This window comes from Schistocerca serialis, chromosome 1, assembly GCF_023864345.2.
Source record: "Schistocerca serialis cubense isolate TAMUIC-IGC-003099 chromosome 1, iqSchSeri2.2, whole genome shotgun sequence".
In the NCBI taxonomy this organism is placed as follows: Eukaryota; Metazoa; Arthropoda; class Insecta; order Orthoptera; family Acrididae; genus Schistocerca; species Schistocerca serialis.
In genome coordinates, this window is record NC_064638.1 from 1,087,178,261 (window position 1) to 1,087,204,717 (window position 26,457).

General features: G+C 37.9%; 1 protein-coding gene across 1 annotated transcript in view; it reads left to right on the forward strand.

Moving 5' to 3' along the window:
• Positions 1–19,074, forward strand: part of LOC126416036 (receptor-type guanylate cyclase Gyc76C-like) — a 474,092-nt gene extending 455,018 nt beyond the window's left edge. Inside the window, exons 19-21 of the mRNA XM_050083502.1 lie at positions 871–1,015; positions 11,568–11,824; positions 14,069–19,074. Of these exons, the coding sequence (XP_049939459.1) occupies positions 871–1,015; positions 11,568–11,824; positions 14,069–15,115 (1,449 nt within the window). The 3' untranslated portion in view covers positions 15,116–19,074. The remainder of the gene's footprint in view (positions 1–870; positions 1,016–11,567; positions 11,825–14,068) is intronic.
• Positions 19,075–26,457: the final 7,383 nt, after the last annotated feature.

Here is a 26,457-nt window from a genome sequence, read left to right on the forward strand (position 1 = left end):
CTGGCTCACTACACCTTGATGTCAGAAGTAACACAGCTGTAACTCTCCGAAGTATTGGAAGAATGGGACCCCTCCCAAGGTCACTGCCATACTCACCCATGATTGCCATCAAGTGTTGAGCAGAACCATGAATCATCACTGAAAATAATGCAAGACCACTCATCATCAGTCCATGTTTCCCAGTCATGACACTACTCCAAAAACAGCCTTCATGTTGTGGTATTAACAGCAGCCTCCAAATGGTATGATAATTCTCTAGTCTGGCTATCTAGTCTCTGACCAATGATGTGGGATGACATACTGTGGCAGAGAGTCCACTACTTGTTCTCGGATGGCAGGCACAGGTGTGAAGTAATTATAATGTGCCTGTTGCACAATATGGCAGTCTTCCCAGATGGGGGGGTCTGACATGGTTGGCAAGAATTGTGATAGTGAGTATGCCTGCCCTTACATTCCCATGCAGTCTGACATCTGAATGCCTCATAAATCCTGATACTGCACATTTGAGCAACTGGCCGAATGGAGATCAACAAAATCTGTCAGGTGGTGATAATGCAGTCACACATGAGTATGTGCCATATCCATGTACTTCACAGTGACCATTCAATGTGTGATGCTGTTCATACTCCTTATATACCCTACCAGGTCTGGAAGCAACACTAAACATGAAAATCACAAGTAAGCTCTGGTGACTGTTAACATATCACACAGAATTGGAACTCTAATCATTAACATACCTATCAATGGTGCGTCTGTTTATAAAGTTATACTTATGTCCAACCAAGACTTCTGGGTGCTTCACTCTTTTGTCAGAGATTCTATATTACTGTGAACTAATGACAAAATACATTCAACTATTTGTCTCTCTAGGTATCAGGTCTTCCCCTACGAAATGGTGATCGCCATGCAGGAGAGATTGCATCCATGTCTCTAGAGCTTTTAGAAGCAGTGAAGCACCACCAGATTGCTCATCGACCAAATGATGTTCTTAAACTTAGAATAGGTGTACATACAGGTAGGTAGCAATAATTTAGATGACATTAATTTTGTAAGGTCAGTGGAGGACATATTAGTATAAATTAATTTATATTCTTAAATGATGTACCTCTGGGTGTTTTGCTGAGTTGTATTTTGATGACTGACCCAGCTGTCTTCTTCATGTGCAGTGAGTTTTGTATTCACTGCCTGGACTCCAAGCCGACTGTGAACTATTGTTTGTCTTGCACCACTATTTACAAATGACTTTGATACCTGTTGCCCACTAAGTCCTTTGGTGCTTTTCTGTTTTTTAGAGCTTTTATTGGAAAATAAGTAAGAAACACTCCCCACTTCCACATACTCTTAAAAATAGCTAAGTTGTCCTGGCTGTCTACAGTGTTGTGACCCCTGCTGAACTGCTGTGCCAGGACAACATAGTTAGCCAGGAGGAGATTGTAGCCATGCATGTTAATCTCTCTAGGACTTCCCAGGATGGAATATAACAGCCATCTACCAGAATAGGATATTACTTATGAAGTATGGGAGACACTGAGCAGCAGATAGGCATATAAAAAAGGCTATTACAGTCTCAGACATACTTACACTACAAAACCAGTAAAGTAAATTGCCCCTCCCTCTTCTGTGCCTCCCCCTCCCCCCCCTCCCTCTCTCTCTCTCTCTCTCTCTCTCTCTCTCTGTGTGTGTGTGTGTGTGTGTGTGTGTGTGTGTGTGTGTGTGTAATGCTACAATGCAGAGGGTATGGAGCCACCAGTCTCCTAGGAACAAAAATAACAGGAGATTTAAATTTGCAAAATAATCATATATGAAAGGCTCAGAAAAAATTACTATGCACACAAGAAGAGTTATTAATTTCACTGAAATAAAAATTTATTGCATAAATCTAGGAAAGGGAGATGGGTCAACAGTGTGAAGATAAGAGCATGCCAGGAGTACATCAAAAGTTTGAATAGTTGCCCTTAGCATGACGTAATAAATAAAAGGAATAGTTTTATCAGGAAGAAGCGGGTGATCCAAGAATACTGTCAGTGTTTAATTACAGAGAATAGAATGACTTTGAAGTCAGAATGCATGGTTTCTCCATTTACAAGAAAGGCAGTGAGCAGACTTTACTGCCGCACCCATGCACTATGTTCTAAATGTAGGCTATGGTGATGGTGATTGATGAAGTGCATTTTTGACAAGTATTGCATTTTATTTGCCACAAGTGGGTGCTTGACCAACTGACAGTGATTTCTATTTGTAACATTTCCACACTGATGATCACATGACTGCTATAATAAGCATTTGCACAAGTTCTGTTCAAGCATTGTTTTGGAGGGTATACGAGTTCTGTTCAAAAAATTCCGGAACATTTGGAGCAAAATGCGGCTGGCATTCCTGGCACACACTTTTGTTTAATGTCTAACTGCTGGAAGATTCACTGTTGTATGTCTGTTAGTTAATGTTCAGTGCTGCATTGACTAGAATTTTGTGTCACACAGTTTGCGAATTTTGAGATGGCAGAGTTAGAGGAGCAACGCATCTGCATTAAATTTTGCATGAAACTCAAGAAAACCTTTACAGAGACACACCAAATGATGCAGAAGGCCTCCAGTGATGAGTGCTTAAGCCATACATGGTGTTACGAATTGTTCACTTGGTTTAAAAATGGCCTCATTCAGGACACCCTTCGATGTCTACTGCTGATGCTCATGTCAGGAATGTCAATTGTTGGTGCATGACTATTGCGAAAAAAACGAAATCATAGTGCTGTCCCATCCTCTGTACTTTCCAGACTTGGCCCCTGCGAACCTTTTTATTTTTTTTTATTTCCAAAGTTGAAAACCCCCCTTGAAAAATACGAAGATTTTCAATGCTAGATGAGATAAAAGAAGATTTGCAGACAGTGCTTTGTGCGATCCAGCAAGAGACGTACAAGAAAGGAGACCATGCACAATAAGTAAAAGGTAAGTGTAGAAAAGTTTTGTAAGTGAAGTTCCGGAATTATTTGAACAAACCTTGTTCACTCCTCAGTGACGAGTTCATCAACTGATTGTGTGGTTGTGAGAGGACAATGAATGCATGTCTGGAACTAGACAAACTTTCATCATGATCATGGGGTGCCATCTATTTCATAGAGGCAGCAAGACAGAATTGAAAATGAATGGAGAACACCAAACAAACTTTTGTACGCATCGGTAAGGAGCTCATGTTGGGCTCGATAAGGAGCTCATGTTGGGTTAGACCCATGTGGACCACAGCTTGCAAAAATAGACTCTAAAGAAACACTTCTGCATTGTATGGTGGCTCCACTCACATTGCTTTTTCCTGACTGACAGTCATGCATGCCACACTGTTTCCAGAATTTTGCCTATTGGTTAGTGTGCATGATGGCAAACACCTGATGCAGCCAGCTTGTGTCAACCATGAGCAGTTCTGGCTCATCCTTGCATTTTTGTGATGCAGTTGCAACAACTTTATCCTGAACAGGTCAGCAGACACATTTGGAGCTGTTAAATAAATGGAAGGTATAGGAAAAGAAAGCAATTTGAACTGATGTTCAAAATACACAAAATTGTAGACATTTCCATAGATTTCCTGAAAAATATTATTGTCAAACTGTTGAAGCAAACATAAGCTGACAAAATAAGAACTATCACATGTTGTGTCTGGTATTCCCTGTTTGTAAATTGTCACTTAGACCAATATACAGAAGGATATCCATTCAATATCACACTCAGTAATAGAATAGAAAAGTCACTAAGATATCTTCTTGGCATTTTTATTATGCCACTGAACAGACAATAAAGAACTAACAACAACAAGAAAGGGGATACAAGTCTGCAGCAATAGGAATGATTCACAGAGAAATAAAGTTCTTAAACAAAGTTCCATAGTAGGCTAGCAAAGTTCTCTTATCAATTCAGCACCAGAGTAACATTGAGTGTCTAAGTCCCACAGTACATAGTTCACTGACTGTAACTAATCTGGAAGTTCATGCAGATACTAAATGCAACTTGGCTATGCACTGTTTCTGAAGAAAAAGAAAGAAAGGAAAGAAAAACATTACAGTCAATGGCTAGTGATGGCTTCTCGTGGTGAAAGCTTGCCTGCTCCTCATCATACTGCTCTGTGAACATCCAGGACAGGAGCCTCTTGCTGGGCAGATGGATACTTGTTCTGTGCTCTAGTGGATGCATGATTGGCATAAGCAAAAAGTTACGTGACTGTCATGCCAGAGGTGGTGATGTGAGTGCCACTGGTGTTTATGTTGGTGCCATGGTTATCTGAGGACCTGGCCATAGGCTAGCTTTTAAATGTGTTGTCATGACAGCCTGTACATACTGGTCTTTATGTTTATTTACAAATGGTATCAGCCAGTTAGCATATTGAGGTCACCAGTGGACTGTGTTGACGAGTACTTTCAGACCCAGGATACAGCAGATGCGTACCTTTATAGTCAGTCAATTATTCGAGGTCTATTTCCAGAAAAGCTGTAGTATGTGGTAATAATATCGCTTTATAACAGTGGAGACAGGTGTGTGACCATTAATCATAGACACGTCTCACTCCTTCTCATATTCTTAATATTTTTTTGAGCTGTCAGTCCAGTCTGGCATCCTAAAATGTTATGGATATAAAGGCATACAAGGGATCCCGCCTTAATAAAAAGTAAATGGTAAATCATATTGGCAAATGATAAACTGAAGATAACGTAACAATTCTTGTAATTAATATTGCGTAGATTACTGTTAGTTATAACTAGTTAACATTATATTTTACAGAAGTGGCCTGAAGTGGGTGCTTCTATTTGGTAATAGTGATGGAAACAGCTGAGTGAAAATAATCAATTCAGTCAGTTGTTGGAAAACAACTGACTCATTCAATTGTAATTTTATGTATAAGTTGAATGATTCATTCATTCTTTTACATGAAACTGTTGTTGCAGACAACCAAATGAAAACAATCAGTTCTGTTAGATGTAGTTTTACGTATCATTTGGATTATTATTTATTCATTTCTTTTGAATAAAACCAGTCTACACAAGCAATCAAATGAAAATAATTGATACAGTCCATTGCAGTTTTGAATACTGAGTGCGTTATTAATTTTTCCTTTTCTGAATCTAAGTCTATGCTCTGCAAACCACTGTGAAATGCATGGCAGATATAAATGACCTTTTTTTTTTTAACAGAAATTAGTATCACTTATTAGGCCTTCTTCCCATTCCATTTGCATATGGTGCATGGAGCACATGAATAATGATTGCATAAATTCCTCTGTGTGCACTGTTGATTAAATTCCTGTGCATGGACTGTAAACAGTGTTAGCTTGTTTTGTGATTCCTATGGGAGCAGTAGATAGGGGGTTGTAGTACATTCCTAAATTCCTTGCTTAAAGTGAGTCCTTAAAGTTTTGTAAGTAGGCTTTCATGGGTTAGTTTGGCCTTATTTTTAAGCATCTGCCAGTTCAGCTTTTTTCAGCATCTCCATGAGTAATTGTGTACTGACCATACTAATTCTTATTTTCATCATTTACACCTGATTAATATATTGCTGTGAATTAAGTTTATCCTGATACCATTAAAGTGTAACTAATTAAGCTGATGTATCATTGGGGGTACAAAGCTCAGCCCAAAAGTTATCTTAGGGTTATATGAAGAAGAAAGAAACATTGCCAAATTTTAGCATCAGATTGTGTACTGCTTTAATGAAAAAGTATCGTGATCTTCATAAATTAAAAATCATTTAAGTCTAGGACCTAAAAATTTATGCAGCTACACTATGTGATCAAAAGTATCTGGAAACCCACAAAAACATATGTTTTTTCATGTTAGGTGTATTATACTGTCACCTACTGCCAGGTACTCCATATCAGTGACCTCAGTAGTCATTATACATCGTGAGCGAGCAGAATGGGGTGCTCTGTGGAACTCATGGACTTCGAACATGGTCAGGTGATTGGGTGTCACTTGTGCTATACATCTGTACGCGAGATTTCCACACTCCTAAACATCCCTAGGTCCACTGTTTCCAATGTGATAGTGAGGTGGAAATGTAAATGGATACATACAGTACAAAAGTGTACAGGCTGACCTTGTCTGCTGACTGACAGAGACTGCAGACAGTTGAAGATGGCTTTAATGAGAAATAGGCAGACAACTATCCACACGTGAATTTTAATATTTTTTACAGCGAATTGACTGCTTGCAGCCAGTCATTGTTCAATACTTCACATGATATTTCAACTGGGCACCTGCCAGTCATCTTCAGGTGAGCCGTCGCAGACTGGCAAAAACGTACTCCGTTCCGCAATATATAGCATACAGTAACTATTCTGCGCATGCGTCAAAAACTTGATAGTTGAACCACACTGCCCACCGGCAGCGCCCTCGCTGGTGGAATAGCGGAACTCAGTCGCCCTCTGCGTTGCTGTTTGCCACGGCCGTCGACGTACTCTGTCGTGTTCGATTTGAGCAAATCGTGGAGATGGTGGGATTCCATGCACTGTCCAGCTGGCAGCCGCTGTCACGGCTTAACAGATTTTCCGCCAGACGTATTTCTATGGATTCTTCAATAATGGAGTCTCAGAAAGACGTTGCTGTGGACAAAATCATTGTTTTCTCATACTCCATTGAATGTTCAGTAGAAATACAATGTTCAGCAATAGCGGACTTGCTTGGCTGCAAAAGGCGGGTGTAACATTGATGTTCAGTACAGCGTTCTTTCACGGTGCATGTGGTTTGACCTATGTAAGCCATACCACATTGGCACGGTGTCTTGTAAATTCCGGCCTTTCGTAGTAACAGATTGTCCTTAACTGATCCCACAAGGTCCGCAATCTTCGATGGTGGGTGGAAAACCACTTTTACCTCAAATTTTCGGAGGATTCTTGCTATTTTAAACGGAGTGTTGCCAACGAAAGGAAGAAAAGCTAAAAATTGTTCCGGCATGTTCTCCTCTTTATTCACTTCCTGCTTGTTAGTTTTGACTGTTAGTGCCCTGTTAATCTGCTAGATGGAATACCCATTTTCGCTGAATACTGTCTTTAGATGGGCGAGTTCTTGAGGTAAGCTATCCAGATCTGAGACAGCATGAGCTCTATGAACAAGTGTTCTAAGCAAACTCATGGTTTGCGATGAGTGATGGCAACTCGATGCTTGCAGGTACAAATCAGTATGAGTGGGTTTCCGGTAAACTGAATGCCCTAGAGAACCATAATTCTTCCTTCGAACCAGGACATCCAAGAAAGGCAAACAACCATCTTTCTCTAGTTCCATGGTGAACCAGATGTTGCTATGAATGGAGTTGAGGTGATGTAGAAACTCCATTAATTTATCTTCTCCATGAGGCCACACTATGAAAGTTTCATTCACATACCGCCAAAAAACTGTTGGCTTCAGGGCAGCTGATTCAAGCACTCTCTCTTCAAAATCCCCCATAAAAAGGTTGGCCACCAAAGGAGGCTACCCATGGCGACACCGCCTGTCTGTTCAAAATATTCTTGATTAAACATAAAATAAGTTGAGGAAACAGCGTGCCTGAACAAAGCAGTTATATCAACAGGAAAAATGTTACCAATCAGTGTCAAAGAATCTGCAAGAGGAACTTTTGTAAAAAGTGAGACCACATCAAAACTTACTAGAAGGTCTACACTGCTAAGACGAAGAGCCCCCAGTCTATTGATAAAATCAGCTGAGTTTTGTATGTGATGTGAGCACTTGCCTACGAAAGGTCTCAGTAAGGAAGCAAGATGTTTAGCTAAATCATATGTAGGAGCTCCAATGTTGCTCACTATTGGACGCAGAGGAAGACCCTCTTTATGAATCTTTGGAAGGCCATACAGTCTTGGAGGTACACAACCATGTGTAGTGGTATTGAAAGCTGACAAGGGTAATGCAACTGTTTTGTTACCTCGTGGTGTGTATAAAGATAAGATGTATGGTCTGCTAAGTGACTCTACCTATAGGAGGATTGATTACGATCCTACAGGACATGTGCAACGGAAAACTTCAGCACTATTAAATTCCTCCTCCTTACCGCAAGATACCATCAAGAGGTTTCTTGGAATTACCAAGGCATAATCTTTATAGATTACTTGGAAAAAGGCAGAATCATAATTGTGTTCGATTATACTTGGTTGTTGGTTTGTTTGAAACTTGCATTGGCTGAAAGAAGACCAAAACTGGTACGCAAAGAACTACTCTTTCACCAGGATAAAGCACCATTACACAATCAGTGGTAACAATGGCAAAAGCACATGAATTGAGCTTTGAACTGGTTGCTCATCCAACATGTTCATCAGACTTAGTCCCAAGTGATTTCTTCCAGTTTCCTAACTTGAAACTTTGGCTTTCTGGGAAGAAATTTTCATCAAATGAGGAAGTGATGGTTGCAGTCAACAAGTATTTGGCAGAGATTGACAGAACCTATTTTTATGATGGGATGAAAAGGCTGGATGATCACTTGATCAAGTGTATATCCCTCAAAGGAGATTATGTCAAGAAATAAAGTGAGTTGTTTGTGAAACAAACATTTCTTTATGCTGTTTCACCAGACTTACTAAACCACCCTCACACAAATGACACCCATGCATACAAACTTGTTTGCATTTAGCAACCTGTGAAAAGTAGCAGGTATAGTATTTCATGGGTATGAAGAAGTACTGTTCGCATTCACACATTGGTACTGAAATTTCATAGTTAATCCTGTCTCTGAACCACTGGGAATGACAATTGGTCACATATGACCTCTGGCATATTGCTCTTTTTGGTATTTATTAAATCATAATTATTCACTGCCCTCATTTATTGTGTGTCATCACTGTTATTGTCATTCTGATATTTGCTTTTTTATTTAATTCCAATAAATAGTTCTTATTTCAGTTTCTTGTCCATTTTCATGAGTATTGTTTCCTTAATGGTGAACTTTGTGTCTGTATCAAAATGCCAGAATGCTCAGGGGCATGCAAATCACCAAACGACAATGACCCTTCAGTTAGCGCACCAGAATTTGAATTCCAAACATCCCGTGCTTGGAATGCGAAGACCGTAGCAAACCAGTCACTGGTGCAGATGTTCACAGACATCAGTGGAAGCGACATTGAGTTCAAATGAAAGGCTGTGGAGAGAAGATAGGGAAGCACCTGAAAAAACTGCGAGAGCAGAGATTTACTAGTGTGGATGCAGCCACTCACCTGATGCCACCACCCCACCTACTGGTGTGACCAAAGGCCACCACGCCAAAGGCTGCACTGATTCTGGGAGGTACACAGTTGAAACGAGTGCAGGTAGCTGAGCAAAAGCCCAGAAGCTCAGTCAGGAATGACATGGCCCTGTCAGAAGTCTTTGCCCGACGGCATAATTGAAGACTTGCAGCTGATGACCCCACTGAACAGAAGGACAAAGGGCAAGCCTAAGATAAATTCTATACAATTTACAGTATACAGTATCTGTACCAATGATTCATGTTCTGAAACAATATTAATAATAGAAATTTGAAAAAAAATTAATGTTGATAACAAATATTTTCACAAAAAATACTTCCAAGAAGTGACAGTATATGCTTAAAAAAACAAGCAATTAAGTCAACAAATAATTAAAAAAATATTGTATCCTATATGCTTTCTGTTCACATCACCTCAGCATTTACCGAAAGAGAATTATCAGTGATGGGTGCAAACCAACAGGAAGACAGTGACAGATCTTCAATCATTTATTTATTTAAACATAAATTTACTATGTAGCACCAGTTATTAAACTCTTTAAACCAACCAAAAATTTATATTTAACCACAGAAGTATGGAAAACTTGTATCTAAGTAAATAAATACACAAAGATGATGAGACTTACCAAACAAAAGCGCTGGCAGGTCGATAGACACTCAAACAAACACAAACATACACACAAAATTCAAGCTTTCGCAACAAACGGTTGCTTCATCAGGAAAGAGGGAAGGAGAGGGAAAGACGAAAGGATGTGGGTTTTAAGGGAGAGGGTAAGGAGTCATTCCAATCCCAGGAGCGGAAAGACTTACCTTAGGGGGAAAAGGACAGGTATACACTCGCGCACACTCACATATCCATCCGCACATACACAGACACCATTTTTCCCACAGACATTTTTCCCACGTGGAATGTTTCCCTCTATTATATAAATAAATACACAAATTTAGAAAATACTTAATTTTTAGAAGCATAGTTTTTTTATATCTTTTTGAGATAAAATACATTATTTATGCCCAAAAAAAAGTTGGCAACTAGTCATGGTTCACGTATGGCTGAAAAGACTGAATGAGTATGTAAGTGAAAACACTCAAATCCGGAGACTGAGTGACAACATTCGTGTAACTGATGTCATCGTCAGAGACTTGTGCTCAGCTGGTTGTTCCACATTGACTGAAACCACTCAAGCCTGGAGTGTGAGTGAAAAACAATCATACAGCTGATGTGGCCACAGGGACTATTTTATTTGATTGTTTGATTTGACTAAAAAAATGGGTAAGAAGGGGGAAGGGGGTGCCAAGCAATGGGCAAATCAGCTGTGAAAACCAGTTGGCTGTCCCATTGTCTGGTAATGTACAAGTTAACTTGTTCTGCATCTCTGAAGGCTTTCCCTCATGATACAGTTTATGGAACAGATTGTATGAATGTGAAAGAATGAATTTATCAATGGCGATGCTTTAAAAATACTTGCTGCAAACTTTATTTTTTACAGTGATTGAAGAATATAGTACATTTAATTTATCAAACAATGGAAACGCCAGTTAGGAGTATCAACAATTTAGGAAAAAGACAGTTTGCTACTTACCATAAAGAAGACATGTCAAGTTGTAGACAGACACAATTAAAAGACACTCACATATAGCTTTTGGTCACAGCCTTCATAATAAAAGACACACACACACACACACACACACACACAAAGCAAGCACACATACATACGACTGCCAACTCCAGCATCTCGGGCTGGAATGCAGCATCACGTGAGATGCAAGCAGCAATATGGAGGGGGCTTACTTGCAGCCCTCTGCCAATGCGTCCACCCATCTTTCCCTGCTCCTTTTCTTTTTTGCTCCCTTTTTCCCCACTTCCCTGCCCCACAACCTCCTGATGTTGTGCCTGTGGCGGTCTAGTCCCTGCACACTCCACTGTCAGCATTTGTCTCTCTTCTCACCTGTACATTGCTATCCTTTCTCCTTCCCTACCCCTCCAGATTGCTGTTTGCATCCCACGTGATACAGTATTCTATCCTGAGATCCTGTAGTTGGCAGTCGTGTGTGTGTGAGATGTGCTTGCTTGTGTGTGTGTTTTACTGATGAAGGCAGTGGCCGAAAATTGTGTGTGAGCGTCTTTTAATTGTGCCTGTTTGCAACTTAATGTGTCTTCTTTACGCTAAGTAGCAATCTGTCTTTTCTGACATTGTTGATATCTTTACATTTAATTTACAGTGTTTACTTCGCATTAATGTTGGTTTGCTACAGCTTGTATCTTGGGACATTTTCTATTCTTTTGTGTAACTTGTGTTTATGAAGAAAAGAACTTTCCAGTCAGACAGGTACATTATCTCTTATTCAAAAATTTTCTTGCAGGTCCTGTTGTGGCAGGTGTTGTGGGACTCACTATGCCACGTTACTGTCTATTTGGTGACACAGTTAATACGGCATCACGTATGGAGTCCAATGGGGAACCTCTCAAAATACACATTAGTATGCAATGTCATGAAGCTCTTGAGAAGCTAGGCGGATACATCATTGAAGAAAGAGGCATGGTTTACATGAAAGGAAAAGGCGAAGTAAGAACATTCTGGCTGGTAGGAGCAACAGATAAAGCCATTCAGAAACGAGAGGTAAGACACTTTCATTTGTGTTTGAAATATTATGATGGTAGTTCCCTTATTGGCTGATTTGGTGTATTGCACATTTTTGCAACCTGAGACAGGAAGTAGTGTGTCATGTGATTTTTGTGCATTTGTTACATGAATTGTGAATCTACATTGTTGAACAGTATCTACAGTGATTATGATCTAAGTGATATCATCTTCAAATAAACTTCAGTTTACTTGTGTTTAGTCAATAAACTGAAATTTTCTGTTGTAGTTATGCTATTGTGCATATTTTACTAGCATTAGCACTCATTTTTTTATAAATACTGTTTTCTATTCATAACTTATGCATATGATTCACAGCAGATAATGATGAAGTACTGACAAGCTTTTAATACCAGTTCTGCATAGAAAGATTTTCTTTTGATGAATAGTACACACCACAGTGTATTCCATACATGACCACATCTGTAGAACAGGGTAATCTGCTTTCTCGAGGATCACACTGATTTATTTTTCTAATGTGTTTTGCTTTTTCTGTTTCCTGGTGAACAGAATAATAGTTCCAGTGGAAGCAGCTTGTGATCTTCTCATATGCATCCACTGCTTGCACTGATTTTAATGCCCTATTATACAATATGGCACCTGTTTCAAACCCACTTTATTTACCTCCTCACTTTATTAAGAAACTGAAATTAGAAAAATCTTTCAGCTGCACTATATTGGTATTCTTTTCCTCTTTGTTAAAAACTTGTGACATCCTTAGCATGATGGAAACCTGAAAGGAAGAAGATACTGAAGTTGTCTTTCCAAAGGATTGACAGCAGGTCCCCATGTGAACAGGATGATAGCCTTCAATTTCTCGGTCAGTCAAAAATTATATCACCTTACTCCTTATAAATAAGCATCCTATGCTGCCTTAGGCATCTGATACTTATACTGGAAATAAGGAATTTGTACCACACATTGTAATTATGCTGTGAGATAACTTGCAGTCTGTAAAGTCAATGTAACAGATGTGATTCGACACAATAACTGTTCACAAAGAATTATATAATATGACTGGTCCCAGTAGGGAATAATTAAGCTAAGTCTATCTGAACGAAAGTTTTGTCTTGTATTCACATCACTAATCACATCAGTGATGTGTCTTACTCACCATAGTCAAAAATTGATGCACTAACTCATTATTAGGTACAGAAAGCAGTGCCATAATGTTCCCTACACCCTTTTCCCCCCTCAGCCTTCTGACAGGTTTGATGTTGCCTGCCAGAGCTTCCACTACTGTGCCACTCTCTTCATCTCAAAGTAGCACTTACCCCAAATGTCAGTTATTTGTTGGGTGTATTCTGATCTCTGTCTTTTTCCACAGTTTTTGTTCATTGCAACTCCCTCTGTTACCATGGAATTTATTACCTGATTTCTTAATATTTCTTCTAGTTAGTGTTGTTCACATACTCCTTTCCCTACTGATTCTGGTGAAGGTCCTCCTCATGCCATTTACATAAAAGCTCATCTCAAAACAGCCAGACATCTTCAATCTACCCCTTCACTTATTTTGCTGATGTAATAAGGTGCCACTTCAACAAAAAATTTTCAGAATGTCAGATTTACTAATTGATTTTGTTGAATCACTCATAATGAGATTAAAGTAAACATCAGATGAATGCTGCTTTTACGATGTGTGATGGTTATTCCAAAGTTCATTCTGATCAGTTCAATTCAGTTCAGCTGGGGCTTAAGTTGCTATCATGTTCCTCTACCAGAATAGTCAGTCACATCTTTTTGTCTCTATTCTGATAATGTAATCCATTATGTCTCTAGCAAACACAGTGCCTAGTGGTCCTTCAATAAACCCTAATTCATTGTCCAATAAATCCGGTAATAAATGAAGCAGGAGATGTGAAGCATATTCTTTCAGGCTTTAGATTACATTCTGTTGTATTTGAATTGCTATTGCACACACATGACCAAACAGTGCAGAAGGTAGCCTCTGAAATGACTCTTTCATGAAATAAAATACAAAGAGAGACTTCCCAAAGATTGTGATGGCCTTTATTGCAGTATAAAATCTCACTTATACATCAAGTTAGACACTATAAACAAAGAGAATTTCACTACTTTTTAAGCAACCACCTTTTTTTTTTAATTTAAGTGCTTATTTTCACACATTTGGAGTAGGTACATCTGTGTGCTGATGTTGTAATATAAATACATTTGTTTGTTTCAAGTAATTTATCTATGACTACATTTGTGACTTTGTTTCAGGTTGATCTTACTGAATTACCACCACTTTTTTGTCGACCGAGGCGTAGCCCTAAGATGAACACAGACTCTCGACAACCTTCAATCTGTGGTGGTTTTGGACCAGGCAGCAGACGTCAGTCCAGCATACCAAGAGAAAATAGCTTAGATGTTGAAAGTGCATCTACTCTTCGTGCCTTTGCAGTATGTAATGCTGCTAATAACTCTAGTCCTGTAGCAAATCATAGCCAGCGCAGTGGGTCAAAACGTGCAGAACTGTCCCCACTCTATATAAACGATGTAAGTGAATCTAGAACTACGTTGAGTGCATCAGCTCTTGAAAGTCAGTCAGTACTCTCAGTGGAGGATTGCAACGAAAACTGTGTTAACAAAACATCAATCAACCAAAGTCAGAGAGCATTATCTACTGTGGAGACTACTAGTGGTAATAAGTTTCTAGAAGATAATAGTCGCAGTACATTCCCTCAGACTCTTAGAGAGGCTAGATCATTAGACCCTCTGCCAGACTATGACTCAACAAATGTTGGGCATCTACAACTGAACTTGCAAGTACCTAAGAGAAGCTCTCGATCTCTTGAAAACTGTGTGGGTTGCAGTGGTAAATTAGTTCCTGCCATGCAGTTCTCCTCAGAGCGCTGCCATGCTGTAAATAACAATTTCCCAAATGGTGATGCTATTCTTCTTTCCCCACAGAGTAACAATGTGTGTGGGGGTAGCAGCACTGATGACATTCAGACACCTCTTCTGCAAAATTTTTCAGATATTGATGAGACTATTACTGTGAAACGTCAGCTGAGAAGGGGGAAAAGTGGGGCTGAACCGCTTCCTGATTTCCATCCTGATAAACGATGGCGCTCGTTGGAAGAAATGCCAGGAAATGATGCTAATGTTAATGGACATAGTAAGAAAACACTAGCTCGTAATTCTATACGTAGTTGGCTTGCAGGATTGTTCAATGGAAATGGTCTCAGAACAAGTGATGCATCATTGAGAAAAGGCATTCACAGTGGTTACAGTGATCTACAATCAGAAAAAGAAAGCATAGTCTGATAAATTGCCTTCTGCTATTCAGTTTCAGTCTAAGCTGTCAACATGTGTACATATATAACTACCTATAGGTAGTGTAGTATCTTAACATATATACCTCTTAAATGTTGCTAAAATGAATACTGACTATACAAATGCTGGTAATAAAATACTGGCATTGTTTTATTTTTTAAGAAATCAAACAAAAAATATAATTTGTAATTTAAAGTAAAGGTGCTCAGAGGCAGTTGTTGTAAGTGTGCCAACACCATCTGCAGGTGAATGTTTAGTTTAAATATAGTGTTATTAATTGCAATAGATTGTTGACCATTACTTTCAGATGCCTTTAAGCACATATTATTTTAAACACGAAAACAAGCAACAAATATTAATTAAACAGACATTATGTCTGCATGGCTGTGAAAATAAATTTTAGTATAAAACATAATTTTAAGGTGCCAAGTACAGTAGATAAATAATTATTTGACATGTTGTACATAATAGAGATTGTGTGAAAGAGAATGAGTGATTTAAATGTTTTTTGAATTGATTAGAATGTAATACAAATCACACAACACTTTTTTTGTTTGTTTGTAAAAAAAGAACTGAAGACTAAAGGTTGATAAACCTTGACATTTTTAAGAAATATAACAAATGTTTCCTCAGGTATAAAGGCATTTTTTTTTACAAAAACGTTTCTTGTATGTGAAGAACAGCTCCTTTCTGCTATGTGTTGCAATGGACATAAAATTAGCAACAGAACCTGACCAGTTTGTCAATTCATGGAAAAACAGATGAATCACATAGCACTTGCTGTGTCTGTTGATTAACATCTAGTTAAATTTTGTTGGCAATTTTCAAGGAACACTGTTTTATCCAACAACATTACATACCTAGTTCTGTGCTTCAAGTGTCATTTAACTGAAACCCATATGTCTGTTTTCATTGCTCAAAGTGATTCTAAACTTTATTTATCCATTATATTCAAATCTGCTGTTATTATGAAGCGTGAGTGGTTTTGTAAATTTCACTACTACTTTGCATTTTTGAAACCATATACCACAAGATGTTCCGAAAATTTTCAAAATTTTGTACAGTGTAAGCTGAATGCTTTTAGTTGTTGTTGTGAAGACATAGTTTCCTAGCTTTTCTTTGGTTTATATTTCTACCTATCATCTAACTGCACCATTAAGTTATGTCAGAAAATCTTATTGGTGGTCCATCATTTGAAATAGACCCTCACTTATGATTTGCTATCTTTGACAATCAACAGTTCTAGATAACACATCTGATGACTGTGTTCTTATGTTGCTGTTTTTTACATTACTTTATGTTATTAAGTTGCAGTTCTGCATCCAGTTTAGCACCTGATGTTAGTTACTTTGAGTGGCAATAATTTTCTAACTAATGTTTCAAAGTTCTCATAAGTTGAGTAAGCATTAGGTACCAGCCATGCAGATTCAGAGGCCAGTCAGTTTGCCAGTTCTTCTGGTGCCCTCATTCCAGGTGCTTACAAATATTTTTTTAAAATTTCATAATTGTGAAAACCATTAAGTCACTGCCAAGTATAAGGTAAAAGTCCACTCAAAAGCACTGTGCCATTTTCTGCCGCAGACTGAACAATGCGTAATTTTTGTGAAAACTTCAGAAAAGTTCCATCTAATCAGAGGAACACATACAATTGTTTAGATACTTTTTAAAAATGATGTAGCCACTGTTCTGATATGGCCATTTCACTTTAAATCAGTCTGTACACATACTCCTAACTATTTTATGGTCAAAACTGCTTTCAATGATTGACCACCAAATGTTTACTCTAAATATATTTCTTGTTTTTGCTAATTTATGCACAATAAGTTACATTTCATTATCTTGAGGGTCAACAGCCATTCCTTGCATCAAGTGTGATTCTATGCAGGTACATTGCCCTACAACTGTCTGGTGTTATGACTTTCTTCAATACAACTGCAACAGCAGTAGATACGTTGCAACAGTTGCATGTGATTTTAGCTCTAAGATTAAAAGCTTTTAAAATTAAACCTAAACCTAAAATCAAGTGGTTTGTGAATTTAATTTTCTTAAATCTGATTTCCAGTTTTCTAGGTTTATAATGACTCATATTTGATTAGCATTTCATCTACTGTTTGCAGATGTTCTTCCCATGTCTTTGAAGCAACCAGAATACTGTCATCTTATACCATAATTCTATTAATTATGGAATCATAAGCTTTAGAGTCAAATTCTCTACTTCACTCAGTTATAAAATAAATTATGGCTATGCTGTTTTCAGAAGTTCATTCATAATCATAATCATATTGTTTTTGCATACCACCAATCCTCGTAATGATGTTTCTTCTGTGATAAACAGTGAAAAGAAAAAAAAGTTTCATGCATCACGTGTCTTCAAACCACCAAATGAGCTATAAATTTTTCATTCTGTTATCTGCCAAATTTTACAGTACACTTAGGAATCATGCAAATAATCAAATCAGGATTCTGGTACTGTGAAATGATTGCCACAGTTTTATAATTGAACATATGATATTAATCTAGTCATTTATTCTTTGTGTGATGGGTGTATGTAAGAGTACTACGGTACTGTACGAATCTGCAACACAGATCGAAATTCTGAAGCTGTTATTTAATTTTATATCTGTCAGTATTTATAATCATGCTGTGGATACTTTGGATAACATTTGGTATGACAAATGTATTTCAACTGTTTCGTTTCTCTCAGCACAATACATTGGTATAATCTCATTGACACTGTGGAAATGTCGTGAAAATGTGTTGCAGAAGCAATTTCTAGGAAATTGTCATTATCTGTATTTCATTCTGTATCATGTACTTAAACCTGAAGATTTTTGTTAATTATCAGTAGAAGATAAATTAGGTGTTATGGTGTCAGCAAAATTGAATTTTTGGAAATATTTCAGATTTTTAACTGGGATATATTCTGAAACAGCTTCTCAAACCAAAATCCTCAGAGCCCTGTTTAATAATATTTTCGAACACAAAATTACTGAAAAAAGTGATGTGCAGCATACTGAATTAATTATAAGGCACATATTTATGTTTTCAGAATATTCAGCCTCAAATAAAATTTGCATCAGTTGAATTCTTTGGATAACTGAAATGTAAAACATGAACTGATTTTGAATTAGAAACAATTGTGTATCCCATATTTTGTATCTATGAGACTGTGTGCCGACTGTGTAGATACACATTCCTTCATTGAAAATGCCACTCTAAGGACATGAAACGATGCCGGTATTTGTGAATGTTTGTTAGATTTTTGCGAGAATCTGTATTTCACGTATGTTTGTACAGTTAATGAAATTTATGTGTTAAAAACAGAAAGCTTACCTGTGACAGTTGCACTGTGCCTTTTTGAAAATATGTTTGATTCCTTTTAAGTAATCTACTCTGTACCAAATGTTATGCTATTTCCCATCATTTGTGTTGGAAACTGATTGTTAGCCTTTTAAAAAATAGCTCAGATCTTCTAAAAAATTGTTAAAATTAATTATTTTGAAACTACCAGACAAATTTTAAGTTATAGGCAAGTTAGAAAATTTTGTAACTGGTGTGCAGTGAGTGATTGTGAAATGATTGATCTTATTTGTTGATAATGTTTTTATAATATTTCATTTTGTGGGTAAATTATAAATAATAATATGTGAAGTGTGTGTATGACAAAGTATAAGCTTTGTGTTTGATTTTATTTATATTTGCACAAAGCTGTTCAATGTTCATCTTTGCACTGTGATAAAGAAAACAGAAGGTAATTTTAGGCTTATAATCAAAAATTTCGTATTTCAATCTGAAAATAATCAGAGAGGTGTAAGATGATTTTTATAGTCAGAGGCCTTAGTGGTTCAAGCATTTCACCATGTTACACAGTACAAATATATTGTAGTTGATGTGTTATATGCTGTTGAGAATCAAAATGCAGAGAAATAAATATTTAAAGCTTTAAGATATTGAGTTTTTCAGATCTGCGTTCTGCATTTCACTGAACTGCATAACAGTTGTTTCCTGTTATTATGTTATCATACAGCCATTCTTTCCATTCCATAATGTGTAATGACGATAAGATGACAACTGTGACTCTTTTAGTAGTGTAATGATTACAAGTTGTCATCAAAGCCTCATTACCAAAATGAACAGCAAAACATGTATTCACTATTGTCATTGAAAACTTCCTAAAATTCTTGTACTAATGTCACTTAAAGTAGTTAATATCCACCTGGTTGTCTCCTAACTTACATTCTTCAGCATAACTGTAACATCAGTTAATTGCAATACTGAACACAAAAATAACTGTCAGGGAGGCTTTGGAACAGAGTATATAATAACTCCTTCTGAATTCTATAGACAAGGAGGCAAAGGCATTCAACAAGCTGTCTTATTTAAAGCAACAAATTGGGAATAATTACCAGTTTAAAAAAAGTTTATCTCATTAGCCACTCCTAAATGCCACATGAATATTAAGATTGAAAAATTAAAAAATCCATTCTGCTACAAGACAAGTAGCAATGTTCATTGTAAAAATACATGCCAAACAGTAGTGTATTGTAAACAGGTCCCTTTTATAGCTGAAGATGTTTTCTTTTAAAACTATCAGTGGAAGAGTGTAAATTTTAAGCAACCAATAGAAGGTACACTGTGGTAGTCAAATATAATTGAAGAAGAAGATGTTTGCTGCTGCTGTCCCCTCCTCCCTCTCTCCCTTCTCCCCCTCTACACCCACACACAGTAGTGGCTTTCCTTTTACTTTACTAGGTTACATTTCGGCAACTTATAAGCAGTATTGTGATAATCCATTCTTAATATAGTGAGCATATTAAGTTTCTAAGAGTTATTCATTTTTCTTTATGTTTATTCCTGTTGTTCCACATTCATGAACATCATCTTAATGGTATCAGTCTGACATGATGAATAAGTTAAGTGCACTTGGACCAGCAGTACAACAGGTAGTATGTCAGAGTATCGTATCCTTTTATCTGACTGACTGTTTTTGAATCTTAATTACTGAATATTTAGTTTCCAAGTGTTTAAAAATTAAAATTTTTTCTTGAATTACTAAAGCCTCTTTTGGGGAAGTTGCTAAAACTTAGATAAATATCAATTCCTTGGTAAGGTACAACAACTGATTCCACTTTCATATTCTCTAAAAAATACTCTGTATTCACAGATAATTCTATTTTATAATTGCTGTGATTTGGAAGAGACAGTAACTAATTTTATCCATTTTGAAGAGTTTCTGAATTTGTCATCCACAAAGCTTCTCAAAAATTAATTAATCAATTCATTTGCATCACAATTGTATGAGTTTTTACCTGAAATGCCTGGTTTCTGTTAACTTCCAAAAGTGACTGCAAACATCAGAATGCCCAACATTCACAATACTGATATTCAGCAAGTAGGTAATACAGAACTCTACAAATTTTCTTTTGTTTTTACCAGCATATTTGACTCATCTAGGTTACTATGAGGGTTGACTGAAAATTAATGCCTCCACCTTCGTAACACTTCAACAGTTGGCAGCATTGGTATGCGGCAGGTACTGGCTTGTTCCGTAGCCTCTTCTCTACAGCTCCAGTTGATGGAAAGCCTTAGCATTGAACGGTTGTGTTCTTACAGTGTGAAGTATGGAATCCTGTGCAGACAGTCGGTCAATGCGATTTAAGCAACATGCAGTCACTGAATTCTTGACAGCAGAAGGTGTCACCGCAAAGGAGATTCATCAGAAAATGAAAGCAGTTTATGGTGATTGTGTTGATGAGAGTACTGTGTGTCTTTGGGTAAGTAAGTTTAAAGACACTGAGGCAGGAACATCTGGCCTGCGTGACAAACAAAGAGTTGAAACGTCCTATGACAGCGACCACCGAGTTTCACAAGCAAAATGTTGAAAGATTGATTAAGGACAATCGTTGTATCACTCAGAGAGAAATTGCAACCACAATCAGCATTTCACAAGAACATGTGGGTCACATTATTGCTTTGCTTGGCTATCGGAAGATCTGTGCACGATGGGTACCGCAGACGCTGACTCCTGAAATTAAAGTTCACAGACTTGAAATTTGCCAGGAACTCCTCTTGCACTATGAGAATGAAGGTGATGCCTTTCTCCATTCAATTATGACAGTAGATGAAATATGGGTACACCATTACGACATGGCGACGAAACGTCAGTCTATGGAAATCGACACAAAGACTTGCCCCAGAAAAAGAAATTCAAGACGCTGCTCTCATCTGGAAAAATCATGGTCGCAGTGCTCTGGGATGCAGATGATGTTATCCTCATTGATTTCCTTCATTGTAGAACAAGAATAAATTAAGAGCTTTACATCACAATGCTGCGAACTCTGAAACAACGGCTAACAAGGTTCTGAAAGGAAAAGGGAAATGTTTTCCTGCAGCATGACAATGCCAAACCACACACTTCACATGCCACCACAGCAGAACTTCAGAGACTGAATCTCACCACCGTACAGCATCCTCCATACAGTCCAGATTTAGCACCGCCTGACTTCCATCTGCTCCTGATAATGAAAGACGATTTGCGAAGACATCATTATGCTTCTGATGAAGATGTTGTGAGAACTGTGAGACCGTGGTTGCAGAAATAGAGCATTGACTTCTTCCATGACAGCTTCAGAAAACTTGTTCATTGTTGTTGTTGTTGTTGTGGTCTTCAGTCCTGAGACTGGTTTGATGCAGCTCTCCATGCTACTCTATCCTGTGCAAGCTTCTTCATCTCCCAGTACCTACTGCAACCTACATCCTTCTGAATCTGCTTAGTGTATTCATCTCTTGGTCTCCCCCTCTGATTTTTACCCTCCACGCTGCCCTCCAATACTAAATTGGTGATCCCTTGATGCCTCAGAACATGTCCTACCAACCAATCCCTTCTTCTGGTCAAGTTGTGCCACAAACTTCTCTTCTCCCCAATCCTATTCAATACCTCCTCATTAGTTATGTGATCTACCCATCTAATCTTCAGCATTCTTCTGTAGCACCACATTTCAAAAGCTTCTATTCTCTTCTTGTCCAAACTATTTACCGTCCATGTTTCACTTCCATACATGGCTATACTCCATACAAATACTTTCAGAAATAACTTCCTGACACTTAAATCTATACTCGATGTTAACAAATTTCTCTTCTTCAGAAACGCTTTCCTTGCCATTGCCAGTCTACATTTTATATCCTCTCTACTTCGTCCATCATCAGTTATTTTGCTCCCCAAATAGCAAAACTCCTTTACTACTTTAAGTGTCTCATTTCCTAATCTAATACCCTCAGCATCACCCGACTTAACTCGACTACATTCCATTATCCTCGTTTTGCTTTTGTTGATGTTCATCTTATATCCTCCCTTCAAGACACCATCCATTCCGTTCAACTGCTCTTCCAAGTCCTTTGCTGTCTCTGACAGAATTACAATGTCATCGGCGAACCTCAAAGTTTTTATTTCTTCTCTATGGATTTTAATACCTACTCCAAATTTTTCTTTTGTTTCCTTTACTGCTTGCTCAATATAGAAATTGAATAACATCGGGGAGAGGCTACAACCCCGTCTTACTCCCTTCCCAACCACTGCTTCCCTTTCATGTCCCTCAACTCTTATAACTGCCATCTGGTTTCTGTACAAGCTGTAAGTAGCCTTTCTCTCCCTGTATTTTACCCCTGCCACCTTTAGAATTTGAAAGAGAGTATTCCAGTCAACATTGTCAAAAGCTTTCTCTAAGTCTGCAAATGCTAGAAACGTAGGTTTGCCTTTCCTTAATCTTTCTTCTAAGATAAGTCGTAAGGTCAGTATTGCCTCAGGTGTTCCAGTATTTCTACGGAATCCAAACTCATCTTTCCCGATGTCGGCTTCTACTAGTTTTTCCATTTGTCTGTAAAGAATTCGTGTTAGTACTTTGCAGCTGTGGCTTATTAAACTGATTGTTCGGTAATTTTCACATCTGTCAACACCTGCTTTCTTGGGATTGGAATTATTATATTCTTCTTAAAGTCTGAGGGTATTTCGCCTCTTTCATACATCTTGCTCACCAGATGGTAGAGTTTTGTCAGGACTGGCTCTCCCAAGGCCGTCAGTAGTTCCAATGGAATGTTGTCTACTCCGGGGGCCTTGTTTCGACTCAGGCCCTTCAGTGCTCTGTCAAACTCTTCACGCAGTATCGTATCTCCCATTTCATCGTCATCTACATCCTCTTCCATTTCCATAATATTGTCCTCAAGTGCATCGCCCTTGTATAGACCCTCTGTATACTCCTTCCACCTTTCTGCTTTCCCTTCTTTGCTTAGAACTGGGTTTCCATCTGAGCTCTTGATGTTCATACATGTGGTTCTCTTATCTCCAAAGGTCTCTTTAATTTTCCTGTAGGCAGTATCTATCTTACCCTTAGTGAGATAAGCCTCTACATCCTTACATTTGTCCTCTAGCCATCCCTGCTTAGCCATTTTGCACTTCCTGTCGATCTCATTTTTGAGATGTTTGTATTCCTTTTTGCCTTCTTCATTTACTGCATTTTTATATTTTCTCCTTTCATCAATTAAATTCAATATTTCTTCTGTTACCCAGGGATTTCTACTAACCCTCTTCTTTTTACCTACTTGATCCTCTGCTGCCTTCACTACTTCATCCCTCAGAGCTACCCATTCTTCTTCTACTGTATTTCTTTCCCCCATTCCTTTCAATTGTTCCCTTATGCTCTCCATGAAACTCTGTACAACCTCTTGTTGTTTCAGTTTATCCAGGTCCCATCTCCTTAAATTCCCACCTTTTTGCAGTTTCTTCAGTTTTAACCTACAGGTCATAACCAATAGATTGTGGTCGGAGTCCACATCTGCCCCTGGAAATGTCTTACAATTTAAAACCTGGTTCCTAAATCTCTGTCTTATCATTATATAATCCATCTGATACCTTTTAGTATCTCCAGGATTCTTCCATGTATACAACCTTCTATCATGATTCTTAAACCAAGTGTTAGCTATGATTAAGTTGTGCTCTGTGCAAAATTCTATCAGGCGGCTTCCTCTTTCATTTCTTAGCCCCAATCCATATTCACCTACTACATTTCCTTCTCTCCCTTTTCCTACACTCGAATTCCAGTCACCCATGACATTGTTAGCAAAAATGTATCCAATTGGCTGGTGATTATGTGGAAATGTGAACATTCGTAATTACAGATCACATTCTGATGATTATTTCTGCATTTCATTTATTAAAATATTCCCATCCAAACCCAATTAACGAAGGTGGAGGCATTACTTTTCATTCAATCATTGCAGTAAGAAGAATGAAAAAGAAAAAAACACTCCCACATCTGGAACCAAATTAAAACTGACAATATCTGTTCTACTATTTTAATGCTTGAAACTAATTGGCCCCTGGTGAAAGCACTTTTCAGTGTTGATAATAACTTGGTTGTTAATAGCAGTCAATAACCAGTTTTGATTATGATGCAAGACTGCCTGTTGTTACAAAATGTCACCAGGCTGTCTGTTCTGGATCACATTGCTGCCACATTTAGCATTTCACAATGCAAGACAGGTAAGGGACTAATGCCATAGAGTACTGTTTGTAAAACCAAATTAGGATTCCGTCTGGACTTGGTGATTTATTTGCTTTAAAATCTTTCAGCTATTTCTCTATGCCAGGAAGGCTTGTTAGTATGTTGTCTATATGGGAGTCTGTCTGTCTGTTTCTAGGCAGTCATCTTCACTTAAAACTGACTGTGCCAGTTTTACTCTAAAACCTGTTTAATTTAGGAGTTCTTCAAGTTTCATTGTCTGTAATTTATTCTTCTTTTATTATGTATGCAAATGATTCACTGCTGATGGTAGTGTAATACCATCAGAACCCTCAGATGAGTAAAACTGAACTGTCTGTGTGTTATTTCACAAAACTCGACTACACTGTTATCATAATATTTCTCAAGGGCAGGTCAATGCTCTTTTGGGATGTCAGCTTCATTCATGAAACTTCTATAACCATGTCTGTGCTGGTATTTTATGATTTTTTTTTTTGCTACCAAATATCATCTGTCTGATAGCAAAGACACTCACACTGGAGTGGTGTCATACCCCACAGCTGTTATCCATCTGTAGGTTGGTTTGAACACCACAGCACTTTACTAGGTACGATGTTATTGGAAGTGGTGCACTGTTGTCTTTTTTGGCCTTTGATCTGACTTGCTTATCCAGTTGTACAAGTTTCTAAACCATGGTGTAATGTTGCATTGTTGTTGTTATGGTCTTCAGACCTGAGACTGGTTTGATGCAGCTCTCCATGCTACTCTATCCTGTGCAAGCTTCTTCATCTCCCAGTACTTACTGCAACCTACATCCTTCTGAATCTGCTTAGTGTATTCATCTCTTGGTCTCCCGCTACAATTTTTACCCTCCACACTGCCCCCCAATGTTTAATTTGTGATCCCTCGATGCCTCAGAACATGTCCTACCAACCAATCCCTTCTTCTTGTCAAGTTGTGCCACAAACTCCTCTTCTCCCCATTCTATTCAATACCTCCTCATTGGTTATGTGATCTACCCATCTAATCTTCAGCATTCTTCTCTAGCACCACACTTCAAAAGCTTCTATTCTCTTCTTGTCCAAACTATTTATCGTCCATGTTTCACTTACATACATGGCTACACTCCATACAAATACTTTCAGAAACGACTTCCTGACACTTAACTCTATACTCAATGTTAACAATTTTTCTTCTTCAGAAACGCTTTCCTTGCCATTGCCAGTCTACATTTTATATCCTCTCTACTTCGACCATCATCAGTTATTTTGCTCCCCAAATAGCAAAACTCCTTTACTAATTTAAGTGTCTCATTTCCTAATCTAATTCCCTCAGCATCACCCGACTTAATTCGACTACACTCCATTATCTTCATTTTGCTTTTGTTAATGTTCATCTTATATCCTCCTCTCAAGACACTGTCCATGACATTCAACTGCTCTTCCAAGTTCTTTGCTGTCTCTGATAGAATTACAATGTCATCGGCAAACCTCAATGTTTTTATTTCTTCTCCATGGATTTTAATACCTAGTCCGAATTTTTCTTTTGTTTCCTTTACTGCTTGCTCAATGTAGAGATTGAATAACATCGGGGAGGGGCTACAACTCTGTCTCACTCCCTTCCCAACCACTGCTTCACTTTTCATGCCCCTCGACTCTTATAACTGCCATTTGGTTTCTGTACAAATTGTAAATAGCCTTTTGCTCCTGTATTTTACCCCTGCCACCTTTAGAATTTGAAAGAGAGTATTCCAGTCAACATTGTCAAAAGCTCTCTGTAAGTCTACAAATGCTAGAAATGTAGGTTTGCCTTTCCTTA